General features: G+C 40.7%; 2 protein-coding genes and 1 long non-coding RNA gene across 3 annotated transcripts in view; 1 reads left to right on the top strand and 2 right to left on the bottom strand.

Annotated features, from left to right (window-relative positions):
* Positions 1 to 6561, bottom strand: part of fmr1 (fragile X messenger ribonucleoprotein 1) — a 19274-nt gene extending 12713 nt beyond the window's left edge. The window contains exons 1-7 of the mRNA XM_052071543.1: positions 6149 to 6561; positions 3522 to 3574; positions 3313 to 3406; positions 3058 to 3129; positions 1554 to 1702; positions 353 to 446; positions 71 to 187 (exon numbers count right to left, since the gene is read on the bottom strand). Coding sequence (XP_051927503.1) covers positions 71 to 187; positions 353 to 446; positions 1554 to 1702; positions 3058 to 3129; positions 3313 to 3406; positions 3522 to 3574; positions 6149 to 6199 — 630 coding nt within the window. The 5' untranslated portion in view covers positions 6200 to 6561. The remainder of the gene's footprint in view (positions 1 to 70; positions 188 to 352; positions 447 to 1553; positions 1703 to 3057; positions 3130 to 3312; positions 3407 to 3521; positions 3575 to 6148) is intronic.
* Positions 5692 to 17241, top strand: LOC127604599 (uncharacterized). Its single transcript, XR_007963370.1, has 4 exons — positions 5692 to 5902; positions 5971 to 6030; positions 13819 to 17022; positions 17094 to 17241. It is a non-coding gene; the product is annotated as an uncharacterized LOC127604599 (long non-coding RNA).
* rab33a (RAB33A, member RAS oncogene family) lies at positions 12015 to 17505 on the bottom strand. The gene is given in 5 exon segments (XM_052071646.1): positions 12015 to 13007; positions 13463 to 13543; positions 13801 to 13941; positions 16923 to 17457; positions 17459 to 17505. Coding segments are annotated over 5 exon segments (1029 nt in total). The 3' UTR covers positions 12015 to 12782.

Below are 17505 nucleotides of genomic sequence, written 5' to 3'. Positions count from 1 at the left end.
GAAGGAAGCAATTAATATTCGAACATGAAAGCTTCAGACCCTGTTTTAGTGTGTGTGTACGCATCTGTACCTCCAGTTGTCTGCTGGCCTCTTCATTTCTCAGCATGAGAGAGAGTTTGGTGCGGAGGCTCCTGAAGTGCATATCGCTCATCATGTTGGCCCGCTTCGCTGTGACCTCATTCACTGACTGTTAGAACAAATCAAAGCTTGGAATATGAGGAGATACAGATATAAGTTGAATGTTTTATAAAGTGAAATACAAAGCTTCCACCATTGGAGTGTATCCTGGCTGCTCTCACACAAATATATATAAATACATTGTATGTACAAATTTTAAAAAAGCATCACGAACCAGGATGACCAGCTGCTTCTTCTCAGAGTCGTAGGTGACACTGAACGCTCCCACAGCCTTTTTGAAATCTTTGTGTGCCGATTCCTTGGAGCACCTGATAACATGGAGTCAACATTCATGTCATTATTAAACTCACACTCTTTGAAAATGCACGTGTGCCGTCTTTATTACATTGTTTTGGGCACAATCATTGTTAATCAATCCTCTCCACTGGAAGTAATTTTCAAATTAAAGACTAATTAAATCTCCTTGTGAACAATGTGTGCAATGGGGTGAGTGACTGAATTCAATTTCAAATATGTTCTCAAAGCAACAATGAACTGCAGTATTGTACAATATACAATGCCCTTAAAAAGCATTTGCCTACTTCCTGATTTCAGTTTCTTTCTTAAAGTTGCAGCTTCTAAATAAATGGCCCTATGTGAAAAAGTAAGGTTTTTTTTTAGCCTCAGGTGCACATGCTCGTGACTTTCTGGTTGTTCTCCTTCTGCATAAGCCAACAAATTGAGGGCACAAACTGGCGGCTACACGTTGAACTGCAGGAATCTTTGGAATGCAGTAGACTTTATTTTTACATTTCTCAGTTTCATTCCATGAATCATGTTGTCCAGCCCTAGATTATGACATTGCCATCACCATGTTCGATAACTGGCATGATGTTCTTTTTTTCAAATGTGGCCGGGCAAAAGGAGTCAGAAGTGCATTTCGAAATCGGAGTCGATAATCGGTACAGTAGGTCTTGTCTCTCTTTCATCAATTTAAATTTTCATGTACTTTTTCATGAAATAGACATTGTGAAGTGGTCAAAAATCACCTTTCGTAAAGGTACACCATGCTGAAACATAGCAAGCAAAACAATCTCATGACCGTGCCATGGTCATAGGTATCCACAACATACGCACATCAGTATTTGCATGCATTTGGCTTCACGCATTTCATTGTTTCAGTGCTAAGGTCCATCGCACAAGGCGCAATGCTTCTGAAACCAACTTGGATTGACAGGTACTTTAAGTATTTTAATGATTCAAGAAATCTGTCTGTCACCCCAAAATGAATAAAATCCACATTTACAATGTGCATTTTAATACTTTTTTTTCTTCTTGGTGAGCCAATCGGAAACATTGAAGCGTGCAAAATGTGCAGAATGCATGTTAGTCAGGGCACAAATAATTCTTCAAGGCGTTGTATACAGCAGTCTTACATTTGCCGTAGATCATCAGGAACATCCAGTCTGATCTTGAGGAAGGTAGTTTTGGTGGCTGGTTTGTTGGGATTGATCGGCCGTAACCGCTCCAGCGTCACAATTTCGTTTAATGTCGCATCACAGGCGGCATACTCTATAACGTAAAACTTCACACACAAAACAACGAAAAATATATCAACAAGGACTAATGAAGAGAAGGACTGTGGGTATTAAACAGCCATCAAAGGGATATATTTGAACTACATTTGAATGAAGCTAATAAATGCAAAATGCTTACAGGAACCAATAAACGTGAATGCTCACGTTGCAGGTATCATAAAGTATCATAGTGTGTATCATCCAGTATGTATCAAGTGAATGAATGATATGTATCATGAAATGTTTTCAAACTGTTATTCTTTTAAATGAGTAACTAACAGATTTGGTTCATCTCCAGTGTTCTGCAGGTTTCACAGCTCCATGACCATTGATCAGCAAATGGGAATTGATTAGTCCAACTTCGACAATTGCTCGGACATTGATCAGCGCTTTATAGGTAATCTTAAAGGTCTGATTTGAATCAAGCTTCAGCCGCCCAATAATTTATGTTGCAGCCGTTAGTCAGTAATCTCCTCAAACTTAGTGAACAGTGATTGAATTGGAAAATTATTTTTTGATTTTAAAGATGCAAGTGCATTGAATGGAATCATTCCATGTCAAAATATGCCACGATACATATTGATTCTCGTGCAGTTGTATAATTTACCGGTAATTGTGCAGTGCACTTTAACTTCTTATTGATTAAGCGACAACTCATTGTCAAATTAATCCAAAATTATCTTTGATAATTGATAAACCATTTCAATCCCTTTTTTAAATTTAAAATTGTCCAATCATCAAAATCTCAGATTCTCAACAGAAATAGTTTATTTCATATCATAAACTTTATTGCCCCTAAATTTTCCATGGAGACAACTGGTTCTGTAGTTTATAGTCGGCAACATAAACCACACAAGAAACAGGTTGCACCCTCATCAAACGTGATAAATAGAAAAAAAATCAACAAATCCTGGATGACTAAACAATTTCAGTGCAGGACACACTACTACTAATATTTATTATTTTTATGTGAAGTTATTGCTGTGCCGGTCAGTAAAAATAGAAAGCTCGAGGTTAAGGTTTTTTTCTTTGTGTACCTAAACAACCACCCCCAAAAATCATGTAGCACAAACCACTTAGCCATGCTCTGGTCGTTCTCTTTTGAAGTTGTAAATAGCACAGATAATGCAGATGATTCAGAATTCATTAAAAAAAAAAACTTCCTAACTGAAAGGTGAAATGCCGGTTAAATGGATATTGTAGATCCACAGAATTGCTCAGTGTACTTCTCCTGGTCTCGCTACCGCGAATAAAAAAAGAGACATGCAAGTCCTGCCAAGAGACAGTGCCAATGGCATACTGTAAATGGAAAGCTAAGCAGAAATACAGAAACAAAAGTGAAATTGTTTGGACTGAGCCCTACCTCTCCTTTGACCATGCGAACCTTAGCCAGCCACCATCCACATGGCTCCTTGTCATTCGCCCTGGAATACACCTGCCAAAACCCACACAGTAAACAAGACCCATCTCAGACCTAAACAAAACATACATTAATTCATAAACAAAATCAATCTATAACCATGTGCAATTGGTTAAACTGAAAAATTGAATCATTATCTCCATTTTTTTTAAATTTCATTTAGATATTTGGCAATCATTAAATCACAAAGAATCCTACCTCAACCTCATCACTCTCATTTATCTCTTTACAGAACCCTGCTGGAGGAGGAAATCGCACATCCTGAAATGGGATCTGGCGCTCTGGCTGCCAACTAGTATGGAAGAACAAATTTATTTGATCATCGGCTGCATTAATCCCAACTACATACCATATATTGTTCTGTTTTACAATGTACTGTAGTTTGTCAATACTGTCACTTGACTCACTTGTTTTCAAATGCAACTGTAATGGAGCCTTCGTGGACATCCTTCACAAATGCCTAAAAGGAGCAAAAGATATTAAGGGAAACAAAAAGTTAACATTTTGGTGGCAAACTTAAGTCTAACGGTTTTGTGTGCACACAAACTGATAAAATCTGTTTGGACTGTCGGGGTCACTCTCAAATTCGAAACACTCTGGATTTGGACATATCAAATGTTCAAAGTAGGACATGTCATGCCCTAGAGAATACCGGACAAAGTGGCTTCTTTCTGGGTTGCACAAGTCTGACAAACTGAGTAACAGATGCAAGGAGATCCAAAACATTCCCCATGATTAGAGATAAGCTACAATTATTATCTTGACCTAGGCCGTTAATTGGTCAAAGTCAAGTACGCAAGGTGTACAAAAATGTTGGTACCCTTCTGAAAGAAAAACCCACAGTAGCCACTGAAATAATGTGTATTTGACTTAATTATATACATTTTTTTAAAATCATGAAACGTAACCAAATTATCTATCTACAATCTACAAAATTATATTTAAAAAAAAACAAACTTATGAAATAGGATTTGACAAAAATGATTGTGCTCCGAGAAAAGATTGAAAATAATTTGACCACAATAAGTTGAACTAAGGTGTGTCAGCTAATTAGCATTATACGTGCTTCAAAAGAACTCCAACTGTAATGATGTTTTCTCTATGCCAGGGGTTCCAAACTTTTTTTGATCCAAGATCTAGTTTTCAAGTAAACAAACTCTCACAATCGCATGTCCACGCATACATGCAGGCATGCATGCCATGATGAGCAACAGCCATAATATGAACGAAACCAAAAAAGTAATTGGACATCGGAGTTTGTGACTTTGTGAAAAATAAATCACTGCCTACTTTAGTAGGGAGACCTGATATGGGACACATGTTTGCAGCATGTTAAGTGCAGTAGGAACATCACTATCATAGCTCACATGTTCTGTTTTAAAATGCTTCTCCTGGACCTTCATGTTCCCATTCTTTGCTGGTACCATCAGTGAATTGGAAATGAAAAAACTTTGAATGAGGAAAATAAATATATATAAATCACAACAGCTCTGACCGCAAGCTGCAATTTCAGACTGCTAACAACTTCGGGTGATGCAGGTCATGCGCCAACGTCGGTTAAAGGTGACCTGCCTTTTTATTTTATTGTATAAATACTTTTTTTAAATGAAACTGATAGTATGCTGAGGGTCCAGTGTACACTAACACAAAAACATAATATTAATAACACACACACAGAATTAATTTAAAGGTGTACCCCACGGTCAAGGTACAGTGTCAAATCAGACCATCTGTTGTCATTTGAGCCAAAACGGATTGCATGGGAGATTACCAAAGAGGACACCCCTGTTTAAAATAAATCATAAAAATGAGAGAATGCAATTTGCCAAACTGCATGTTGACAAAGCTACACAGCTTTTAGGAAAATGTCCTATAAACAAACTAGACAAAACAAACTTTTTAGGCAAGGGACATGAGCTCAACGTTAACAGATGAAAAAATGAAGCAGATCAAGAAGATCTTAGATGATGGTCCCTACTGTTAAACATGGAGGAGGCTTTGTCATTATCGGGGACTATTCTAATGTGGCCTTTTATGAGCCCTGATCTAAATCCTTTTGAACATCTGCGTAGAAGCACCCTTCAAACCTGAGACAAGTGGAGCAGTTTGCTCATCAAGAATGGACCAAAATACCTGCTGAAAGGTGCAGAAATCTAATTGAAAGTTACAAAACTTGTTTGATCGCAACACTTGCCTCAATAGGCTCCACATGAAAAGACTAAGAGTACCATCTGTTACATGAATATTGAAATCAATCAATCAATAAATATATTTTTTCATTCATTAAAAAAAAGTATAATAATTTTGTCGACGAGTGTACAAACACCCCACAGTTGATTTGAAACATGAAAAACTCGACCCTGAGGCTGACGTATGAACCACGATTTAATACAATTGTTTTAAATAAAAGTAACCGATAAGGTATATCATAAATGACCACTGAACGGACAAAATGTAAAACCCCTCTCAGGAGACCAGATTTAAACTTGTGTACTTTGGAATTAATTGATCGAACACTCGCGTTACGTTAGCAACGTACCAGGATGGTCATATTACCACTCAACAGATGTGACCATATTAACAAGTACTACTTTAAACCAAACACCGTAGAACCCTGATGAATTCTAATTGATATCAATAAAAGACGTTTGACAAATCAACATAACTCATATTAGAACGTTAGCAATGAACGGTCGATCAACGACTACTGCTTCACCGATATCACCATACATTCAATTCAGTTCAGCAACGCCACCGTTTCGACTGGTGGTGCTTCAGTACTGCCAAGGTATGATCCACCTCACATGTGTTGTCAGCACAGACCTCGAATCATCACGCTCTTCGCTTTGTTTTCAGCCTTTCTGCTTCTCCGTCCCAGCCGGCGGAGGGTGGAGAAGTGCACGGAGGCCGAAACAGGTACCTCAATCAATGCTAGTCTAGCTAGGGAATTGCTCCCAAGCTTACTTGGCTTGTATACTTGACGTGTAAGCGTCGCTTGTAGATGTGTACAGAGAGAGAACAAAAAACAACCTACCTTATAAAATGCGCCACTTGTTCCCCTCACTTCCACTAGTAATTCATCCATGACGCAAGTTACAACAGCTCGCTAGCCTGCTAGCTAACCACCGTTAGCGATGCGAGTAGCTAGCTAGCTGGCTAGCCTGACGCTAGCCAAGGCACTGTTCTTGCTAGCTGAAATCGGTTGCCAGTAGGATGCAAGACGAAGGTGCAAATAAATATTTGGAACCGTAACACGATCCCTAGTGCTTCAAGGTCGATAAATCTCTATTTGTTGTAATGCGAGTATTAAAATTTGGGTTTCGGATAAATCAAAGTCGAAGCATAAAGACCGCGGTGGGCTTTGCTCGTAGTAGGTAGTTAATGTTGTGTGATTAGTGGTCAGGCAGCTACTACTGCTTGCATCTATGTATGTGACGTCTCCGGTTTCTTCCTCGACTGAGCTCAGAGGCTGCTCACATTCAGGAAAGGCTGGTGCTGCTGTCCTTAGGTTATTCATAAGAATACCAGATCCACCCAGATTTAGATAATGAAAATGAATGACAATTCAATGATCAGATTAATTATATCATTAAAATAATTGAATCATCGTGACCACATTTTGATTATCATAGATTTGTTTGCCCCTCACCTAAATTTTCACTTGTAACACCATTCATACTAGACCTTTTATTATTAGTAGGATTGTATGACACGTTCGGCAGATATATTTTGTGAAACGAAATGTCCTCGATTTTGCGGACGTCCACCACCATCATGGGGGGTCAGCACCGAGGATAGCGACCCCTTTCTCCAAGACGTAATCAATATTTCTAGCAGGTAACTCTTATCCATCCATCCATTTTTCGAACCGCTTAATCCTCACTAGGGTCGCGGGGGGTGCTCGAGCCTATCCCAGCTGTCTTCGGGCAGTAGGCGGGGGAAACCCTGAACCGGTTGCCAGCCAATCGCAGGGCACACAGAGACGAACAACCATGCACACTCACACACACACCTCGGGACAATTTAGTGTGTTGAATCATTGCTCTTGGAATCCTTCTCAGATTCAATTGTTTGTTTTTGCTTTCTCTTCCTGTTTGTACTTCAATATAGCACAGATGATAGGCAAATCCCCCGATTTTTACTGACAAAATCCTTCAGCCATTCCACACACTTTTTTCTTTATGATTGGCTGTTAAGTTTCTTATTAATAGTTCAACTGGATAATTTTTTACAAAAAAATTGTCGAATACCTAGAATGATTTCCCTCACATCTCTGAAGCTCTCGTACACCCTGCATCTGCACCATCCATTCATGGACACTTTGGACACTGCCAGGCTGCCGCAAACTATACGTTTGGAAATATAAAGGAGAACAAGCAGACATTAGAAATAGAAGGCAAAAAGTATAAACTGTAACATACAATACAGGCACTGACTTGAATATGAGACCAATAGCCATCCATCCATGATCTGAACCACTTTAATCTCACGAGGGTCACGGCCGTGATGGAACCTATCCCACTTGACTTCCGGCAGCAGGCGGAGTACACCCTGAACTGGTTGCCAGCCAATCGAAGAGCACACATAGACAAAAAAGCATTCGCACACACAATCACACAACGTTTCATCAACCTCCCATGAATATTTGTGGAAAGTGGTCCCTGGAGAAAACCCACGCAGGCATTGGGACAACATGCAAACCCCACACAAGAAGGCCGTGGCCTGGTATCGAACCTATGACCTCTGTACTAAAATGAGTGAGAACAAACCTAAAGTTATGGCAGGGAACTACTGGTGAAAACTGATACAAAATCAGTGTGTATTGATATCATCCTTGAAATGTGAAATTAAATATATAGGAGCAAAACTGTAAATAGAAAAAACTGGCTAGCTTCCCTGCATGTAAGAGGTTCATGCAGTAAATTTATTGCAAGGTCCATGTTTGGTTAAACACTAAAACAGACACATTACTGAAAATTCAATACATTTGTCAGCCAGTCCTCCATTAAGCGCCTTCAGCTGGTCCAGAATGCCGCTGCTCGCCTCTTGACTGGTACTCGTAAGAGGGAGCAGATAACTCCTACTCTGGCATCCCTTCACTGGCTCCCCATACATTTTAGAATTATTTTGAAGATCCTCCTCTTTGTTTTCAAATCTCTGAATAATCTCGCGCCACCTTACCTCTCTGAGCTCATCCGCCCCGACACACCTGCCCGGCGCCTCAGGTCTGTGGACCAGTCTTTGTTAGAAGTACCAAGAACTAAATTGAGGCTCAGAGGGGATCAAGCCTTTTCTGTTGCTGGTCCCTCTCTCTGGAATGACCTCCCACTGAACATTGGGCAAGCCTCCTCGCTGCCCATCTTCAAAACCCTCCTCAAAACTCACTTGTATTCTTTGGCCTTCGACTCAGCATGACTTATTTTTGTTCTTGGTTTTACTGTTTGGTGCTTTCTACCGCTTTATTACAGATTTGTCTTACTGTTTATTGTGCATGTTAAATTGCTCTCCATGTACAGCACTTTGTATGCAGCGATGGCTGTTTGAAAGTGCTCTATAAATACTTTTGACTTGACTTGACATTTTAGAAGAAAAAAAATCAATGTGAAATACACAGAGATGGTGTTTAATGGAAAAAGATTCCATATATTGGAGCACGTAGATAGAGAAATACGTTTTACCATGTTGAATGAACTGGATGGATGGCTCTTGATGCAGAGTTCGTACTTTTACCATAGTTTTCTTCATCTATCTGACAAAATTTCCAGCAACAATATATTCATAGCCCGAAACAAATGATTTTTTACAATAAAATCAGACTCATAACTCTTAAGACTTTTGTTACAAGTGCAATATCATGTTCTGTCATTTAATCCAGCCTGTGCAGCAGCATGGTGCCATGTCTGATGCACAATGTATTTTATACACATGCATGCATGTTTTTGGCATGTGGGAGGAAACCGGAGCACCCGGAGAAAACCCATGCAGGCCCGGGGAGAACATGCAAACTCCACACAAGGAGGCTGGAATTGAACCCAGTACCTCTGCGCTGTGAAGTCGACGTGCTAACCACTGGAGCACAGGCCGCCCTTTTATTTATATATATGTAGATATATATATATATATATATATATATATATATATATATATATATATATAGAGAGAGAGAGAGAGAGAGAGAGAGAGAGAGAGAGAGAGAGAGAGAGAGAGAGAGAGAGAGAGAGAGAGAGAGAGAGAGAGAGAGAGAGAGAGAGAGAGAGAGAGAGATCATAATACAGATTTGCTGTCAAAAAGAAACTGCCTTGTATATATGTACGCACACACATATATATAAAGCTTTATTGACAGTTAACTTAATTATGTATTTTTGTAGTTATGTATTTTTATTTATAGTTAGTTATTAATAGTTCAACACACACCACTACAAATGGAGTTCCAAAGTTTAATTAATCAGAAACTGGTGGCACAGCACTCTGTTATGATTTCCTGGCGGGGGGGGGGGGGGGGGGGGGGATTATTTCACAGGGGGCACATAATTGAAAAAAGTTTGCAAACTGCTGCTCTGTTCTGCCAGCCAATGTTTTGGGTGGAATCACCCTCATTAATGTTTCTCATTCACACCGAAGGCCAGGCCACTGCCACTTTTGGCATTCTTGGCTCGGATGTGCATCCACAGTGCCTCCGAGGATAAATACTGTACTTGGGTTTCCACACCAACATGCTATGCTCTCAATAAAGTGCCATGAGAGTACAATGATCTGGATGAATGAGAATTATTCACAAGCACTAGTCATTCACCCATCTTTTTGAATATATATGTATATATATATATTTTTTTAAATTTTTTTTTGGGGGGGGCAGCTCATTACGCTCTACATTGCTTGGAGCCTAAAGTCAGAGTCGTCTTACAACGCGCAACTACTGTACATGATGTATGAGCACATTAAAAAATGAAAAACAACAAACATGAAGCGACACGTAGTATGAAGAAGAGCCAGCATGGCAGAAGTTAGGCGGTTTACTCAGTTTATCATTTCGAGTCTAAATGATAAACTGACTTCTGACCGTCTAAATTTTAGACGATCAATCATCTTGGAGAATTTACTCAAATGCTCATTGATCTGAATGATCTCCATATGAACCACAGCACTGTGTCCCTTGACCCATTAATTACTGTGGACGCTCTCTCAATGTCAAGCATATTACGTACGGTAAATGTCTGTGGACTGTAAATAGTGATCATCACTTTTGTAACCTGGTCTAGATTTTTCCAACTGTCTTCGAGGTAAATGGCGGCAATGATACAAATGTAGAGTACGTGAACTTGAGAGAAAGGGATAAAAATGTAAGAATGACTGTGACTGACCAAAAGTCACATTGCACTTTGGTGTCCTTGCATTTGTATGAAGGCAACATGGGAAAGCCACTGCACCGGGGAAAGCATGAGAAGGGTATTAATTAGACTGTATATATACAAGCATGTCAAACAGGAGAACGCATTTACCCTCTGGTTAAGAAGCAACAATTCGATAAATGTTTAGGTTTTTTTGTTTTGTTTTTCCTGGTGTGTTCCACCTTTACCGTGTCTGAGATGTGTGACATTTCCCCTGTACAGTGATCCCTCCCTACTTCGCGGTTCATTTATCGCGGGTTCATTGCATGGCAGATTTTTTCAAACATATTGAAAATAATAATTATATATATCTTTTTTTTACATATACAGGGAGTACAGTACTGTATCTGTTGCTTTATGTGACTCGCTCTTGTTTTGCAGCTTCTCGCGGACCGTTTGCGGACTTAAAAAAAAATTACCTGTTTGTGTTAATTGGACGCTACTTCGCGAATTTTCGTTTATCATGGGTGGTTTTGGTCCCCATTAACCGCGATAAATGAGGGATTACTCTATTCATTTATTCACAGTGATTTGACCCAAGTCATTTTTTTTGAAAGATCACAATGATCCAAACCCTGTTCCGATCTGTAGTTTCTGTACTCCTGTTGGCTGACTGGTTCATCAAACTCGGAGATGCAATTCTTAAAGCAAAGGTAATATGATGAGCCTGGGAAATTCAGTTTGTTCTGATCAAAATAATATCGGAAACAACATGTGAAGAACACTGATAGTTATAAAGCACACTGTGCTGGGTCTTTAAACAGCCTTTCATTAAGTCATGTTGACTCGTCTTGTATGCACAAAGTTATAATACAGTAAGAATAAGATATCCTTTATTTGTCTCGCAATGGGGAAATTACAATCAGAATTCAGAAAGGAAAAACGCTGGGGAGGGACAAAAAAAACATGCTCGAACTATCCTCTTCCGAGGATAATTTAAGTCCAGGATAAAAAAAAAAGACCCTAGCACATGAATAAGCATATGACAGTTACAACAAGTCACAAGACATAACATCTATAAGGGGGAGGATGAATGGGAAGGGCGGGGGGAGGGGAAGGAGGGGGTGACCGCGACGTGGCCGCCTGACCAGCTGCACGGCCACGTGCGCTCTGCAGGTCAAGCCACGTCCATCCATCCATCCATCCATCTTCCGAGCCGCTTGATCCTCACTAGGGTCGCGGGGGGTGCTGGAGCCTATCCCAGCTGTCTCCGGGCAGTAGGCGGGGGACACCCTGAATCGGTTGCCAGCCAATCACAGGGCACACAGAGACAAACAACCATTCGCACTCACACTCGCACCTAGGGACAATTTAGAGTGTTCAATCAGCCTGCCACGCATGTTTTTGGAATGTGGGAGGAAACCGGAGCACCCGGAGAAAACCCACGCAGGCCCGGGGAGAACATGCAAACTCCACACAGGGAGGCCGGAGCTGGAATCGAACCCGGAACCTCTGCACTGTGAAGCCGACGTGCTAACCACTGGACTACCGGGCCGCCCAAGCCACGTCACGGGGGAAAAAGAATGCACCCTACTCAGTCGTATAGTAGCCAGGGGTTTAATTTCTCAACTTCGCAGATGAAAGTCTATTAATGATAAGGCTGTGATTTGGGGGGAGGCCTTTATTTGTAAAAATGCTTTTAATTAATAATATTCTATATTTGAATGAGTTCACAAACAAATAATGATGCTTGATGAAATTATTTGCACGACAATACTTTATAAATGGACTGTATATTCTATGTGGTATTGTATTGTTCTATATGTTAGAGCCTCAAACTTGTTTTCTTCTTTCTCCAGTACAGTGCGCTTTTGTCAGCAGACATAAGCACATTCTCCCCACCTGCCCATCCCCAATTCTTTCCTCCGACAAATACTTTTTCTTTTAACTCCACTATTGGCTTCACATCGAGGCACCTTTGTCGAGTGGAGGGCCACCTTATCAAATACCTTATACGGTTCATCAAAAGTGAAAGAACGCAGACTCATTTCAGAACTCATAATCACTGTGTAACCTCAATGTTGATCTTTCCTTCGATACATCATGAGCACATTTTTCTTCTGTCCTTGTGCTGAAGTCCAGGGCCTCTCTTCCTGTTCCGTAGGACATGTTGCTTTCATTGTCAGTCAGAAGCATCATCTTGCTCCTGAACTGGTAAAAATACATTAAGACTCTTGTTTTACACCCCCATCCTCACTCTACTCCACCTCCATGCCATACACCGTTATTCTGATGCAGCATATTCTCTTCGATTACTCCGACCGATTGCGTTTATTCCTCAACAAAGACAATTACTCTTTGTCTCAGTCTCCTGTGTGAGTCGCACTCTCCCGTCCTCCCGTTCCACGTCCCTGTAGAGAAGGGATTTTTGGGCTTTCAGTCGGCAGGCCAGTGACATGAAGATCGAGTCCACATTCTGACTCTCTCGCGGGTCCTTTGCAGATGTTTCGAACAGCAGCATGTTGTGGGAGTCTGCGTACTTCAGCGCCATGTTGGACGGCACCTGGAGAAGTGATTATTATGATTCATTAGCTCATTGTCCTTACTCCCTTATTGCTTGACCTCGTTAGGGTCACGGGTGAGCTGCAACATATTCATGGTGACTTTGGGTGAGAGGTGGGGACACCCTCACCTAAGATGCATGTTTCTTTTTATTGATTTAATTATTTTGTAAAGATGGATGAATTTGGAAGAAGGTATTGCTAAGCAGTCAATTATTATGTTTTTAGATGTTGTTTCTAATGGAAACATCTCTGTCATATTGAACAGATTAATGCATAGTTCCCATCGAGGTCTGAGAGTTGTATGTTGTTTGTCTGTAGACTGCAGATGAAAATGGGAAGAATCATTGAATACTGTAGCCCCTAAATGTCGAAACTTGTTTGCAGTCTGCAGACAATGATTCTTCCCATTTTCATCTTCTGCTCTCGGTTGTCGGGACTGCTTCAGTCTACTGACCTGTACTTGGTCCACTAAGTCACACTTGTTCCCCACTAGTACTCGAGGTACTGATGCTGAAACTCGATGACCGTTGCATTCCTGCAATAAAAGCAAACACATGATTCAGTAAAATGAAAATATCCAAGCAAATTCGAAAAAAACAAACAAACTTTTTAAAAAATTGTCATCAATGTCCAAACTCAGATTAATAATCTTAATTATTGGCAGGTCAGCAATGAAAAAGCAAACATCTAAACAACCCTCCAGAGTTTAGTAGTAGCTTTGGAGATAACACTAGAAGCTTGAAGGAAGCGGATAAATGGCTGTGAACAAATTACACAAGTTGTTTAACTCACCTCTATCCATGTTTGCAGATTGCGGAAGGAAGCCATTTTGGTGACATCATAAACAAAGACTACTGCGTGGACATTACGGTAGTAGTGTTCCACCATGGATTTACGAAATCGCTCCTGGCCAGCTGTGTCCCATACCTGCACCTGAAGATGAGATGAGTCTTGTTTCAGATGAAAATAGTAAACGACAAGTGTGTGTTTCTCAGTATTAATTCAATAACCAGAGAGGATTTTGAGAAAAACAGCCGTTATTTGCATCGACTCAACATGCAGATATTTCACGAACAGCCCTGCAAAACATTATTTTGTGGTCTCTCCAAAACCTCACGCACATGCGCTCTAGAAAACACGACTTAACAGCCAGAATCCAAATTATCCAAAACCGACATGAATTACATGAACCGACAACTTTGGTTGCCATAGTGACAAAGGATTCTGACAAATAACGTCACAGCATATACTGTAGCTGACTGTGTAAAACTTCTGAATGTATATATTTTATGATGAACCGAATCAACAGGAAAGCCAGTTCAAGGGACCAAAAAAAAACAATTAACACATTTTTTAATTGTTAACCATGAAAGCTAGAATGCATGGTCAAAGGGAACTGCAATGTGTCTGATCAGCCACCCTCTGTGTTTGTTGTAGAGTATAAAGGATGTTTCATAAGTATAAAAACATAAGGATCCAATATTATGTTCACATCAAATTAAAGTAACTTAACAAAATTGGAATATGTTGTATGCGTCCTCACTCGTCTAAACACAGCCATCTGATTAATATGGCATTTGTGGGCGATGAAGTAAACAGCAAAATCCACTTGTTTTTCTCCATCTCATGCGGCTGCCATTTTGCCACTTGCTGTCGACTGAAAAAGACATCACAGGGCTCGGATAACAACCAATCACAGCCAACCAGTTTTCTGGATCTGATCGTGTGGCATTCGCAAGCGAAAGCCTTAACACTGGCCCTTTGGCACTGTGATGTCATTTTCATCAGACACGTGCAGAATTATCCAGTCGGAAAAATACAATACCTTAGACAGATGCCCAGACATTAATGTAGCAGACTTCCAAAATGTGAGCGGTTCAGCAGTGTGAGTCATTCTGCACAGTCACAGGATGGGAGTGGGAGCTGTTTTCACTGGGACCAGAATGGGCTAGATTTTTTTTAAAACTATGGTCCAAGACCATAGTTAAAGACGGGATTTTCTGTGAGAGTGGGATGGCACGGAGTGAAAATCCACTCCCCTGTCTCTTCTCCATCCTACATCTATTGACATATCTGTTGTGAAGACCTAAAACATTAATTTGGAAGTTAATGGCTACAATATAGCTTGAGTATCCACTAATTTATTGCACACAGTAATCTGAATCTTCGATACAAATCCTATGAAGGCTCTCACCATAGTCCAACGCTTGTTTTAGCGTCCCATTAAAGTCACAATTTTTAAATATTTAAATAATCAGCAAGACTGAGGATACCAATTGTGTCTACCTTGGCTGACGTGTAATTGATTCTGCATCTTAGATTTAATCACTCAAGTGCACTATACATAGAAAGGATTGATGCCCATGTCAGGTATCGCCGATGCCAAGATAAACATTTTGCTTAGCGTATACATCCATCCTTTTGCAGTAATGCGAACACTGTCCAGAGTCCAGGGTCACACAGCCTATCTCAGTTGACTTCAGGCAAAATTTAGAGTGGACCTGACCTGCGCTTGTCACTCCTCACTCACAGGCAAGGCAGCTTTATTTATATAGCACTTTTCATATACAAGCCAAGACTCCCTGTGAGAAGAGTTATTTTACTCAATGGGACCTTTCCTGGTTAAATTAAAAAAAAAAAAACCAAACACATTTGCCAACACAAATACTTGTCACTCACATATGTCAGTTTAAACCGAGGCCCTAAGAGGAAGTGATCTTTACTTCTTTCTCTGAACAGAGCAGGCGTTTTTGAATGTTACAATAAATGTTTCAAAGCACTCAATATACCAGAAGTATATTGATTTGATTGATTGATTACCAGAAGGTTTGATTTCGCTTTATCCTCACAAGGGTCGCGGGTGAGCTGGCGCCTTTCCCAGCTGACTTTGGGCAGTAGGCAGGCTACACATTGACCTGGGTGCCAGCCAGTCACAGGGCTCACATTGACAAACATCTGCACGCTTAATCATACTTTCATACAGTTAAGTACTTACCATTGTAAAATAACATAAATGACAAATTTATGTCATTCACTTCTTTCAAATTAATTGGCATGAAGTATCATTTCTTTAACAAGTTTACTAATTAATGTTGCAACCGTTAGCTAGATGCACCCCCCCAAAAAAAAATTACAAATATTTTGCACCTCTGATACCAGAACACCAATTTGCCACACAGCAAAAGCAGTGACACAATGTGAAGGAAATGAGATGGCTGACTGAACAACTCAACGTGTATTCAATAAAAAGATGGGTGATGAAGGCTGATCAAGTGTTTCCAAGTTTTTGTTTTTCGTTCATGTTATGTTCACAAATCCCTTCTTTCGTGTGCTTAGCATGTTATTAAACATATTAACACATTTTGAGACTGACTGAAATGTCTGGTTGAAGAAACACATTTGTCGTCATTATTTGCAGACCCCTTAAGAAAGCCTTTGTCACCCCAAGGTGACAAGTCTAGCTCCGTCACTGAACATGAGAAATGGGAGGTAAAGTGAGTGATCATCAGCTTGCTTTGTCCAACACTCCAATAAACTAGCATGACAAACAAGAGGAAGAGGTTTTTCTACATTACATTGCTTAAAAATGTTTTCAGGAGCAACAAAATTGAAGATGAAGATCCCTCAATGATGGTGCCTTTCTTAATTTAACCACAGGGGCAGCTATTAACCAATGCCAAACGATTAGTATGAAGTCGTAATACCAATTCGGACATGAACGAACAGTCACTGCTGACTTAAATAATGAAGAAAAAAAGGTAAACAAAAAATCATCAATAATCTCTGAAATCGGTGAGTGATAAGAGTAGCTGTGGCATTTTATGGGCCTGCTCCATTAGAGGTGGAGGATGTGGATGAGGGGGAGGGAACAAGTAAACACCTCCAATTTCCATCCACACAAGCTTCAATGTTACCTTGATCGTTTCTCCTTCAATTTCCACCGCTTTCTCCCTGAAGTCCACGCCGATGGTGGCCTCGGTGTTGTCCGGAAAGCTACCGCCAGTGAAGCGGAAGGTGAGACACGTCTTGCCCACGTTGGAGTCCCCGATAACGATTATCTTGAAGATCCGCGTCTGAATGCTCAGTTCCAGAGAGGAGGTGCTCAGGTCCGCGGAGGACGTGAAGCTGGCGCCAGCGTCGTTGCTGCTACTGGCTCGGCTCCGGCTTCTGTAAACATCCATGGATGATGTCAGAATGGTGACATTGTCGTCTGCTCGGCTAGGCCGAGTCGCCCTCCTTCCTCGGCTCTCGTCCTCGGGGGAATCGTTGGTCATTATGCCGGAGGAGGCGATGCGAAAATCGGGATACTTGAGTGGAGAGTAGAGATGGACGAATGGGTGGATGGAGGCAAGGGAGGGGAAACGGAAGAGAATGGAGCAAAGAAGGAGGAGACTTTCATGTGCCCTACCAGCGAGATTCTCCGTCAGCTTGGAGACACATTAAAAAAAACGAGCGCACAAAGAGGACTTCGGGTACAAATCCAACGGAATACAACAT

The sequence above is a fragment of the Hippocampus zosterae genome, chromosome 1, assembly GCF_025434085.1.
Source record: "Hippocampus zosterae strain Florida chromosome 1, ASM2543408v3, whole genome shotgun sequence".
Taxonomy (NCBI): Eukaryota; Metazoa; Chordata; class Actinopteri; order Syngnathiformes; family Syngnathidae; genus Hippocampus; species Hippocampus zosterae.
This window is presented reverse-complemented; position numbering and strand designations above follow the sequence as displayed.